Source organism: Gossypium arboreum, chromosome 6 (genome assembly GCF_025698485.1).
Source record: "Gossypium arboreum isolate Shixiya-1 chromosome 6, ASM2569848v2, whole genome shotgun sequence".
Taxonomy (NCBI): domain Eukaryota; kingdom Viridiplantae; phylum Streptophyta; class Magnoliopsida; order Malvales; family Malvaceae; genus Gossypium; species Gossypium arboreum.
Window position 1 is genome coordinate 8530655 of NC_069075.1, and position 13734 is coordinate 8544388.

General features: G+C 27.9%; 1 protein-coding gene across 1 annotated transcript; it reads right to left on the bottom strand.

Annotated features, from left to right (window-relative positions):
* Nucleotides 1-8472: 8472 nt before the first annotated feature.
* On the bottom strand, nucleotides 8473-10130 carry LOC108486451 (aquaporin PIP1-2). Its single transcript, XM_017790509.2, has 4 exons — nucleotides 9617-10130; nucleotides 9171-9469; nucleotides 8940-9080; nucleotides 8473-8855 (listed from the first exon to the last, which is right to left on the bottom strand). The coding sequence occupies exons 1-4, from the start codon at nucleotides 9951-9953 to the stop codon at nucleotides 8763-8765; spliced, it is 870 nt and encodes a 289-aa protein (XP_017645998.1). The 5' UTR covers nucleotides 9954-10130; the 3' UTR covers nucleotides 8473-8762.
* Between the last annotated feature and the right edge of the window lie 3604 nt (nucleotides 10131-13734).

Here is a 13734-nt window from a genome sequence, read left to right on the forward strand (position 1 = left end):
CAGAAATCGCTCTGACCCTGTTTCACTAAAACTCAGATATATCATGAAATATAATACCTTTACCTATTTTTCTTATTCCATAAGAAAATAGACATAATAAGATTTAATTTCATATATTATTCATCTTCAAACTATGTTTATGCAATTTTTAGTGATTTTTCAAAGTTACGTCATTGCTGTTACTTGAATCTGTTTTTAGGTTACTTTCACATTTTCATAATTTTCATGTGATAATCACCATTCAATCATACATATTAATAAACATGCATATCATCGGCCATTTTATTAGCTAATCACTAGCAAGTATTTACACATCATTCATTGTTCATATTATACCAAAAGTGGCTAAGTTTCTATACATGCCATACACAAAACAAAACGTCTAATTATACCGAGTTATTTCTTTGATAGTGTGATCGGCCTCCGACGCGTTTCCTTCGATCCCGAGTGGCTAGATAAGTACTATAAGAAGAAGAAAATAAAGAGATTAAGCACTAGGCTTAGTAAGCTTACAAGCAAATAAATCACAACATTCAACATAATGGATAATTATGCATAATATCATCTAACATCATAAATTTCTTTACTTCTCAATTTCTATCTTCTTCTTTATTCCTTACCTTCTTTCTTACGACCTTTCCTTTTCATAAGTATAATCTACTTTTCCTTTGCTGTTAATTCACTGTAATTTAACTCGTATCCTGACCCGTTGAACCACTCGGAATACTAAGGATACTAGGGTCATTCCTGTCTATCAATATCCTGCCAATGCCATGTCTTTGACATGGACTTACATGAATTATTCCTGTCTCCAATGCCATATATAATATGGACTTACATGGCTCAATCCTGTCTCCAAAGCCATATTTCTAATATGGACTTACATGGCTCATTTCGTTTTGTCCTGTCAACCCTAATATCCTAACATTCCTAGGGTTCAACCGGGGCTTTCTAACACTTTTCTCTGTCACTTCACCTTAAATTCGACTTTAAATATTTTCATAACATAAATATATAAATGCTGAAATTGACAATAATAATGTAAAATAAAAGAATATTGCATTTATTTACTGTAAACTTACCTCGATACAAAATGTGACTAAACTTTACAATTTAGTCCTTTACTTTTTCTTTTCCCCGATCTACTCTCGAATTTCGCTCTTCTTGATCTATAATAGCAAATTTAGCTTATTTAATATCAACATTTATCAAAACAACCCTTTACTCAAACTTTGGAAAATTACATTTTGCCCCTAAACTTTCACATATTTGCACTTTTTCCCCAAGGCTCGTAAATTAAACTTCATCCTATTTTCTTATGTTTTATGACATGCTGATCATTTTTCCTTCTATGGCAACATCAAATTCACACACTAACATGTACTTATGACTATTAGGTATTTTTACCGATTAAGCCTTTTACTGTTTTCACTTAAAACCAAGTAGCACAAGTTGTCTAACATAATTTAAAACCTCATATTCCATCATAAAACATCAAAATACACAAATTTCACCTATGGGTATTTTTCCAAATTTGATTCCTAACTTAAATTATTGCTAGCATAAGCTTTATCGAGCTACGGACTTCAAAACGTAAAGATCATTAAAAGCGGGCTTGGAATCACTTACTATGAAGCTTGAAAGTTGAAGAAACCCCAGCTATGGAGAGAGGTAAGGTTCTGCTGGTAAATTGAAGAAGATGATACAATTTTATCATCTTTTTACCTTTTATTAATGTTAATAACCAAATGACCAAAATGCCCTCCTTACTAAACTTTCAAAATTCCTTCCATGTCCTAATTTTGTCCATGAACTTAAAATTGGTCAAATTACCATTTAAGATCTCCTAATTAATATTCCAAAATAATTTCATACTAAAACTTCTAGAATGCAAGTTTTGCAAATTATTCGATTTAGTCCCTAACCTCAATTTAAGCACTTTATGCATAGAATTTTATCACGAAATTTTCACACAATCATGTAATCAAACCATGAACCTCAAAATAACAATAAAATATATATATATATATATATATATTTTTTACCCTGAATTTTTGGTTTCGCAACCACTGTTCCGTTTAGGCCCTATTTCGGAATGTTACACCAACACATTCTCCAAAACCTGGTCTGGGTACGTCGACTGGAACTCCGGGTGACCCGAGTCAGATCCCGTGGCATTACAGTTCGGCGCCGTGTTGGAAACGAACTCAAGATCCGACGGTGGAGATTGCTGCCTCTCGTCGTCCTCAGACATTTGCTCCGTCCTGTTGTCTCACACGACAAACAACAAAAGGAAGACAAATGAAAGCCTAGAATTAAAAGAATCCCTTACAGATTGAGAGAAAAGGAGTAGTTATGGTAGGTAAATTCAGTGCAGTAAAATGAAAAGGAAAATGAAGTGTGATTGGTGTAGGTGTATTGACTTGGTGTTGTTGGAAATGGGAAATTTGGGGGCAAATTTTCAGAGTAAAAGGGGAAAATTGGGGATTTAGGGCGCGCGGCTAAATTTTCCAGGAGAATGAGGAGTAATGAGTGGGTAACCAAAAATTATTGGTTTTTTGCGGTGTTTTCACTAAAAACGCCACTATAGCTAAACTTTTTGCGGCGTTTTTTTCAAAAACGCCACTATTACTTAATTTTAATTTTTTTTTTTTTAACATATTTTTTCTATTTATTTCTTTAAAAATTTTTGTGTTGAGTTTATCTTTTTAGAATTTTTTAAAATTTTGAATATTGAACTTTTAATTGAAATATGGACTAAAATATTAAATATTAAATTTTAAATTTTTTATTTTAAATTTTAAATTTTATTTTTAAATTAAATGAAAACTTCTAATTAAATAATTTAGTTATCAAAATGTAACTTTTCATAATTAAGTAACTAAAATGAAATTAACTTTCCCATAGCTAAGTGAATGGTGTAGTTAATTTATATTTTTATAAAGTCGATTTTAGATATGATCAAAATAAAATCAATTCAAAATAAAAATAAGACCTTATTTAATTTGTTATAATTTGGTCCTATCCAAAATAGATAATTACCTATCCATATCAATTTGTTACTTTTTTATTTATTTTTCAATAAATAATTTGTTATAATTTTAAAATATTAAAATTAAGATTATCTCTTTTATAATTATATAAGAGATTATTTAATATATAAATTAAAAAACACTAATTAATCTAAACCTTAAACCCTTAATTATAGTTTTGAAACCCTAAATCATAAAACATAAACCATCAACCTTAAAAGAATAAAAAACACTCTATAAAACAAGTTGGAACTAAAACAACACTTATTTAAAAACAAAAAAAACAAAAAAGAGTTGCAACTTTTCAATAAGAAGATTGGTTTACAAATAAAGGAAAATTCACTGTTTTATAAAAAGAAAATGAGTTACAATTAAAAACGTGAAGACACAAATGAGTGCAGAGGACTTTCGTTTGTATAAATAAATATATATTTTAATTAATCAAGATAGATAAATATTAAAATAGTATAAACAAAAAACTATTAATAAAATTTAAAGGTAAACTTATCATTTAAAACGTATTCCACAAAATATCCCTTTAATCCATTAAACAATATAACACCTTATTAATATATAAAAATATTTTTTATCAAAATCAAGATATCTATTATCGATAATAATAATAAATTATAGGGTTTAAGATTTAATTATTGAATATGATTCACTTGAGATTAACATACTATATACCCATGGTCGTTAGACCTTAAACCATAAAACCCTAAACCATAGACCTTAAACCTTAAATATTAAACCCTAAACCCAAAAATAAATTTAATCAATATTAAGTATTGCTTCCATAATTTATTATGAACATAAGCTTTTACATTAATATCTATGTATATACACATCAACATCCATATGATATTTTTTGGGGTTTAGGGTTTTAGAGGTTATATTTTAGTGTTTAGGGTTTTTTTTAGGTTTTAGGGGTTTAGTGTTTTACGAGTTATAGATCAGTGTTTATGATATTTTTAGGGTTTAAGGTTTTAGGGGTTATATGACTTTTAGCGGCGTTTTACTGAAAATCGACGCTAATGCTCTGGTTTTTAGTGGCGTTTTGCTGAAAACGTCGCTAATGCTCTGGTTTTAGCGGCGTTTGACCGAAAGCACCGCTAATGCTCTAGTTTTTAGCGGCATTTTACTGAAAACGCCGCTAATTCTCTAGTTTTTAGCGGTGTTTTACCGAAAGCGCCGCTATTGCTCTATTTTTTAGCGGCGTTTGTGTTTTACAATTTTTGCGGCGTTTTTTGATAAAACGCCGCTAAAAACGCCACTAAAGCCCTATTTTCCTGTAGTGATAAAATGTTAATTTGAAATTCTAAAATAAGATTTTAAAATCTAACCTAAAAAAAGAAGAAGCTTAAAATGATTTTAAAATCTAAACTAAATAAAAAAGAATTTAACTAAATGCAATCTAAATAAAAACCTAAAGATTGTAATTTGTCCGATCCAAAATAGTAGAAATAGCTCGAGAAATCTCTATTTTCTCTATGATAAAGACAAATCAAATAGAAAGAAAGTGAAGAAATAAGAGCAAATCAACAGAAGAAAAAATGTGGGAGTAGTTTGGTCAACAAAGTAGTCAATGACTCAGAATGGATTGAGTATGATGGCTTGACTTAGACAAAGAAAGGCAAAGCATGGGAAATAGATGGCAAAGCTAGAAACAAGACCAAAAGAGCAAAGAAAAAAAATAAAAATAAAAATAAAAAGAATGGAACCTAAGCTCTTGATACCGTGTTATAAACTTAAGAAAAGAAAGTGGAATAAATTTCTGTATGTATTGCTTGTAGAAGTGCTAGGTGTTTATACTAGTACCTAGGAATTATACATGGAAACTAACTGCACAAAAAATCCTAAATTATAGCATAAAATCATACTAGAATCATATTTATATGCTAGAATCAAATTTACATGCTATACCTAAATTATATTCTAGAATCATGTTAGAATCATATTTATACAAATTTACATTAATGTGTTTTAACCATATTATTTTAAGGTTAACATATTATGCATGTTTAAGAACATTTTAAAGTCATATTTTAATTAGCAAAATTCTTTAAACTAAAAGTAGAGAGACTAAATTTTAAATATGCAAAATTTACAAAGACCTAAAGCATATTTTTAACAAAAAAATTGCCAATCAAGAATCAAAGCTATCATAATCTAGAATGGATGCATGAACTTAGGGTCTATTTATTTACATGTAAAAGATTTTACGGAAAATATTTTTTGCATTTTCCTGTGTTTGTTTCACAGAAAATAGTTTGGTCAATGGAAAATAACTTACAGGTTAAGGTAAAATAAGTCATTTTTCCTGTAAAATGACTTACTCTCTTGAAAAATGTAAGTTATTTTTCAAAAAGAGCTCATCTATGGATAATTTTATTTTATATAATAATTAACTTAAATCAAACTTAATATTATTATATTGATAATAAATTTTATTTTTATTTTTAAAAATATTTAAAATATTATAATTTTTAATATTATTAAACATACATATTTAATTATTTATATTTAGTCATATAATAAATTATTAATATAATAAATATAATTTATTATTTTAATAAATTATTTAATATTTCAATTTTATTTTAATAATAAATTTAAAATAAAATTTTAAATAATATTATTCACATATTACTAAAAATATTCAATATTAATATTTAATAATAAATATTTATTACAATTATAAATATTTTAATAATAATTTTTTGTAGTATAAAGGTTAAAACATGTCATAAGTCTATGTACACTTCACATATTTGTAATTTAGTCTTTATACTTTTATTTTCAAGAATTTAGTCCCTTTACTTTTCAAATTTGAAAATCAAGTCCAATTGTTGACATCCTTAATTTTTTTGTCAATTTTGTTGATGTCACATATTTAAATAAAAATACTCACTTAGTAGTTATGTAATTAAAAATGACGTTATAATGAATCAATTTAACATAATATTTTAATATATGCAAAAAAATATATATATAAAATTATAGATAAAAATAAATTCAATTAAATAATGAAAAAAAGAAAATCTCCAATGTATAATTGAAAACAACTTTTATGAAATATTTATAAGAAATCTACCAAACAATGAAAATATTTTACATAGATTCATCTAAACACGTGAAAATATTAACTTTTCCAAAAAAAATAATCATTTTTCGAAATTATTTTCAAAAGTTATATTCAGTGAAACAAACGGAATAAGCTCAAAAATTTTAACTTTTTTTTTTTATATAATGCCTGGAACTATCTTTCATGATTAAAACTATTATTAGATTCTTTTCGAAATTAATTTTGGAAATCAAAGTTTAATTTGAAGTTAAAAAAACTATAACTTTACAAGAAATGTCAGTGATATTGAGATGGATGAATTTCCACGACAAGTAAAAACTTTAACAACTATGATTCAACATACTTCACACTTGCCCACATGTCGGGTGATCTTTCATTATCTTATTTGGATTATGGGTGTTTTTGTTGAAGCACCATCAAACCCATAAGAGAGGCCTAGAATCTAGTGTAAAGTTGCTGAATGGGTCAAATTTTTTATGGGCTACAAAATATTAATGATAATTGAGAGAAACTGAACGTTTTGAGAGAAGTTTTCGAAATTTCAATTGTTAAATAATTAGTCAGATTTTTAATAATAATAGGTATTGTCTTTGGATCATATTGAGGTTTTATCTTTTGTTTTTGTCTAAAGCCATTACTAACTCAAGTGGTATCATATCCTTTATGTAATGTTCTATATGTCATAGTCAAGGGTTTAAGTCCCACTTAAAAATAGAGATGCTCACATTCTTTTGAAAAATGATTGTATATTCAGAAATTATCCATTATCTCAAGCGCTCTCTCTATAAGTTGTATATGTCTTTTAGTGATAAAATCTTAACACGACGAAAAGACAACAACCATCATTATATACTTCAAAATTTTCTCTAAAAGAAATCGGTCTGTTTAACAATAACGATACAAATCCGGGCCCTAATTAAAGAGATTATAGGTTCATTTTTAAAGCTAAAGCAGATAAGAACATCCGCATATCTTACGAATGAGGGGGTATCCGCATGTGCATGTGTTGGTGCTATAGATGCGCACACACACACCTAATCGACATTCTAGGATTAGGCAGAGCCATGAAAAGCACTGTTTTCTCTTTTTACTGTGATTATTTTATTGAGTGGTTATTATTATCATTATTGAAAATGAGACCTTTAGACTATTTAAATGGAACAATCACCCCAAGCCAAGTTGAAAGTGTTGAGAGTTGGCACAAACTTGTTGGGTTAAGTTAGGTAGAATATTATAAGGGTGTTTAATATTATATATAGACGAAGTTAGGGGATGGTAGGATTCCGGTCTCCTTAAAATGACAAATTTTATTTAATTTTTATAGTTTATAAAATTTTAAATTAGTAATGGTAAAATTATACTTTGGCTCTCAAAATGATAAAATTTGATTTAATTTCTTTAAAATTTATAAAAATATAAACTATTAAAATGGTGAAATTATATTTTTATTATAACAAAAATATATAACCTAATTCTCCCAGCCCAAATTTTTTTTGATTTAGCCCTATATATATATATTCATATATGATAGACTAATATATTTATATTTATATGATATTTATGTTATTTTTTATTCAATATTTAAAATTATTCATAATTTCTTTCTAAATCATAAATAAGAAGATAAATGTGTTTTAATGTTCTTGAACCCACATTCTCTTGCACTGTTAACAATGTTAATACCACTAAGCTAAAACTCAGTCGACATTTCGTATCATATTTTAATTACTTCTTTATTTATATTTTCATATTATATTCAAAATTTAACATATACATCCATTGATCAGAGATAAATAGAAAAAAAGTAAAGAAATAGAGAATTTATTTGAGTTGTAATTTATATAAATTATAAATTTTCATTGTCTATAATATGAAAAAGTACTTATACATAGACCCGAACTCGACTCGACCAAGTGGTGGCTATTTTTTATATACAAAAAGCTATCACTTGCATCCTTTTATCTTGTTTCTATTATATTGATAGAACATCTCATAGAAGCAATATAATAAGATAAAGATACAAACAGAAGCCAACTCAATTTCTTCGTTTAGAAAGCAAACAAGTCATGGGGCTGGTAGTCATAGCTGTGTTTCGTATTTTCATATGCATTCAAAGAGAAATTTTAAAATTATATAAATTTTCATTTAATGTAGTTATAGATATAATTTGTTTTTATTCTGATTATATAGAAAAATAATATAAACATTTTTTAAAATTATTTGTATATACAATAAATAATATAATCAAATTAAAACTAAAATTTTATATGAATAATTGTATTAATTTTATGATCAACTGTTTTTTTTTTTAGAAAATTACAAATTCACACAAATATATAAAATATGTAAGTGGGATTATGAAAATGACATTTCTCATTCACAAATCATAGCCATACAAATACAAATGCCCACTTACTTTTTAGATGGGTCATTGCTCATTACCAACCCCCCTTTTTCAAGTTTAATAAATAAAAAACAGAGGCATATGATTATATCTTCTTTACATACAAAAACACAAGCATACAAACAAAAGAAAAATACAAAGAAACTTAAAAGGGTTGTTGGCTTTCTCCCTTTTTTTTTTTTTTTTGTTTGTTTAACTTAAGCTCATAATCATAGAATCATGACTCTTGATCTTAATCTCATCACTTTGATTTGAAAGGAATGGCTCTGATCACAACAACGTGGTAGAGTGCTGCTAGTGCTGCACCAATGAATGGTCCCACCCAGAAAATCCACTGCAACCGAAACCACACCGAACGAAATAAGGAATTAATTTTTAAAAAAGAGTGAAATGGCGAGAAAATTTGAGAGGGGCTTACATGGTCATCCCAGCCCTTGTCCTTGTTGAAGATGATGGCTGCACCAAGACTACGAGCCGGGTTAATACCAGTTCCAGTGATTGGGATGGTGGCTAAGTGTACCAAGAACACTGCGAACCCAATTGGCAATGGTGCCAGAATCTAGGCATACAAAAATAAATTCATCCGTTAGTAACAACATACATAACTTCATCCATAATTAGATTTTATTATGAAGTATGGGATGCTTACAGGGACATGAGAGTCTCGGGCGCTGCGCTTGGCGTCAGTGGCTGAGAAGACAGTGTAAACAAGAACAAAGGTGCCGACAATTTCAGCACCAAGGCCATCACCTTTTGTGTAGCCATGAGCCACCGAGTTAGCTCCGCCGCCCAACATACCGTACTGAGTCTTCCCCATGAAACCTTTCACCACACCCGCCCCGCATATGGCGCCCAAACACTGCATCACCATGTAGAAAATTGCCCTCGTCAACGACAGCTTCCTCGCCAAGAACAGTCCAAAAGTCACTGCCGGGTTGATATGGCCACCTATCCACCACCACCGTACAGATGCCATTTTTATTAGTTTTCTTCATACAGTTTTTATCTTTGAAAAGAACCCAAAGAGGAAAAAGAATTGCATATTCATTCTGGTTTTCTCGAGAAACAAACAACGGGTGAGGAAAGAAGGTTTACCTGAAATGCCAGCAGTGCAGTAAACAAGAGCAAAGATCATACCACCAAAAGCCCAAGCAATTCCTTGAATCCCAACAGTTGGGCACTTAGTTTTTTCCTTAACAACTCCCATAACAGTCAAAATAGTGATATACAAGAAAAGGAAAGTCGCCACAAACTCGGCAATCCCAGCCCTATAAAAGGACCATGAGGTTAACTCGCCAGGCTCGAAAAATGGAGCCGGTGGTGGTTCAGTGTAGTCTTTCCCGTCATCTTGACTCTGAGCCGCGGTCCCAATTGGTTGCCTCTCTGTGAACTTGTTGGCTCCCAATCTAACATCCTCTTCTTTGCCCTCCATTTCCCTTCTTCGTTGCTTCCTTTTTTTAGTATCAAAAAATCCAAAAGGACAATAAACGTAAACTAAAGAGAAAGAAAACTCTGGTTCTTTCTTTTAGAATTAGCGGGGGTCTTCTTTGGGACTTGTAATGGTGATTTTTATAGGCTAAGTTTGGTGAGAAAATGGTGAGGGTGTAGGCAGGGGTTAAAAGTATATAATAATAATACTGAATCACTTTTCTTTTGTGTTATTAATTGGATAAATTATAAAAATATTTAAATTATATTTTATCTATTTATATTTTAAATATTATATTTTAGTAATTTACTGAATCACTTTATTACTGAAATAATTATTTTACTATTAAATTTTATTACATCTTTAATAGTTTTATGTAGCAGTCTAAATAAAATTTAAACTTATATTATTTAAGTGCCCAACTAAAGCTTCAACTATTATTTAAAAACAAATTTTGATACATAATTTGAAAACTTAAAAGTACTTTTGAAAGTATAAAAATCATCTTGCAACATATTTCAACAAGGTCAAATTTTAATTATTGTGATCTCATCATCTAATACATGACATATAATAAGTATTTGAAAGTATTAATTGTTTTTTTTAACATTCAAAAGATTAAATCGATAAATGATTAAAAACATTAGTGGAAAAAACATTTAAAGATTAAAATGAGAAAACAATATATCTTAAGGAGTAAATAATACATCAAACCTTTATTTATAAAACCCAAATTTAAGAATTTATATGGAATAAATTTTGAGGGTGGATATGAATTTAAAACGACTTCTCACCATCGATGTTATTGTAGATAGAATTATAGATGCAAAAATCATGGGATTGTGTCGACTATAAACGATATCTTATAGATAAGCTAATGTAGGATATGAGGAACAATGAACGTTTCTTATAAAATCAAATTAGTTTTATTATTAATTTTTAAATATTAATTTTATTATACGTTCTTATTATAGTTATATAATGTTTACAACTATTTATATTTCTTTTTAATTTTAAATAAAAAATAACGTATTTTAATACACTTAAATTTATATTTTTCTATATTAATATTAATATTAATATTAATCGAATAAAATTAGATCTACAATTAAATTAATTTTATTGAGTGGTTAGTAAATATGAATTCTTGAAAAACAAATTATTATTTCGAGAAGGATGGATATCGATTGGAATATTTTTTTTGCGATAAACGACAACGGGATGTCATAATATGGCTCAATTTTGGCCACAAATTTGTGGGCTGTGACCATCTATCAGGCACCGCCCACTGCCACTTTTGTCAAGTGTGAGATTGAAGGGAGGGAGCGTGGAAATTGATATAATGATGTCTTTTTTCTGTGTTTTTTTCCAATGGTAAAAAATGAAATTTTCTAATAAGATATCGTGACATAATTAACTTAAGAAAACAACTTTTTTTGTGATAGTATATAATTTAGTGTATTGATATAAGTATTATTATTAATAAAAATATAAATTTAAATACGTTAAAATGTATTATTTTTTACATATAAATTAGAAAGATGGTATATATAATTTTATATATTATAAAAATTTAATATAATCAAAATTTATAATAAAATTATTTAAAAAAAAGAAAATTTTAATCAGAATTGTTTGTCCCACGTGATCAATTTTTTCGGCTATGTTAGAAATTATAATTGATAATCTCTATCACAAATTTTTGCACATGGGGCGGCGAAATGTAACACCTAAGCCTCTTATAATTTTATATTATAACGAATTTTGAGTTTAATTTAATAATTATTTTTAAAATGTGATTTTTTTAGGTTTATAAATAGAATATATATAACCACAATACAAATATAAATATGTGTTCAAATAATTATAATATATAATTAAATTAATATACAATATAAGGAATGAAGAAATAAGAAGAACTGGATAAAATATGAAATAATTCCAATAAAATCTATCCATGAGGACTTCAATTTAGGTACTAAAAATTTTAAAATTATACCTAATATTTAAAATTTAACATTTATAATTTTAAAAGTTTATAATTTTAATACTCAAATAATAATACATTCTGTAAGAAATAAATTAAAATTTAGTAGAAATAATAAAAGTTTGGGTAAGTTATACTAGAAGTTACCCTAAAATAGGGTAGTTCCTATTTTAGTTACTTTATTTTTTTTGTTAATTTAGTCACTTTAATTAAGAAAAGTTTTCGAATTGGTCACTATCATTTAGACCTAATCATGGGTTGGCTCACCTGACCCACCTGAAATGTGGGAGGGTTTGAGAAAAAATATAGGCCCAAAAAATGGGCTTTGACAAGAAAATAAGGTCCGTTTAAAAAACGGGCCGAGCTTCGGGTAAAACATTTTTTGCTCGGCCCGACCCAAATTCACTAAAGGACAAAAAAAATTAGTCTTTTTTTTTAAAATGTTATTTTCTTGTTGTTTTCTCTCTATTTTACTACTATTTTACTATTATGTTTCTACTATTTTGTTGTTATAGTTTGAATATTGTATAAAACTTATTTTATTGTTAATTTTTTATTATTTTAGAGGCATTTACTTGTTAAGTTGCATTTATCTTAGTGTTATTTAAGTCTATATATTTTTAAAATTTATTTTCAATTTGTTGGGAAATATTTATTTTGATGTTTTTAGTATTTTTGATGTATTATATATATTTAAAATTATATAAAAATAAAATAAAAATTAATGTGGGCCGGGCCGAGACCGAATTTTAGCATTTTTATCCGAGTCAAGCTTGAACAAAATTTTAAGCCCATTTTTTGGGCCGGCCCAAGCTTAATAAATGGGCCTGAATTTTTAGTTGAGCTCGGCCAATGAGCACCTCTACTATCATTAAAAATCCTGTTAATTTACTAATGGATTGTCGACGTGACATTTTTTTACTTTTGACTAAAGCTAATGACATCTCTATAATTAGTCTAAAACACTTATTTATTTATTTGCAACAAATAAGTTTCAATAGTGACATCATCAACATTTGAATCCTTTTTTAAGAAGAAGGAATCCAACGATGGATACAACAAATTATGACCCCACCTTTTCTAATGAGCCCACCGGCCTCCCTATTTCCATTGACGATCACAACAGCGTTGTCTCAAACAAACAAAAAATTGGAAGTAAAAGAGAAAAATTTTACTTGAAGTAACAATAAAGACAAAATCATGGTCGTCAATGGCAGTAGGGAGACCATTGGGCTCATCATAAAAAGTGGGTTCATGGTCCGTTGTTGTCGTCGTTAGATTCTCTCTTCTTAAAGAGTAATCAAATGTTGATGATGCTACCCTTGAAACTTTCATGTTACAAATAAACTCCAAAAAGGTGTTTTGAACTAATTATAAAGAGGTCAGCTTTAGTCAAAAGCAAAAAAAAAGCCACGTCAGTAATCTGTTAGTAAATTAAGAAATTTTTTAATAACAATAACCAATTCGAGCAATTATTTTAATTAGAGTGGCTACATTGAAAAAAAAATTAGAATGACCAAACTAGGAACAAAACTATTTTAGGATAACCTAGTTACCTTAAAAACTAATGAATCAAAATTTCAAACTCTTTGATATATTCAAGGAATATTTCAACTATATCCTTATTATTAGTTGGAAAAGATTAATATTTTATCTATTATATTACATTTTGTCAATTACATTTCGTCCAAAATGTTACTTCTATAATAATTTTACTATTCTTTTAACATTTGATCAAATTTGCCCTTAAATCATAACAAATAATATGGTTTTTTTAAACTTTTTAATGTGACTTTG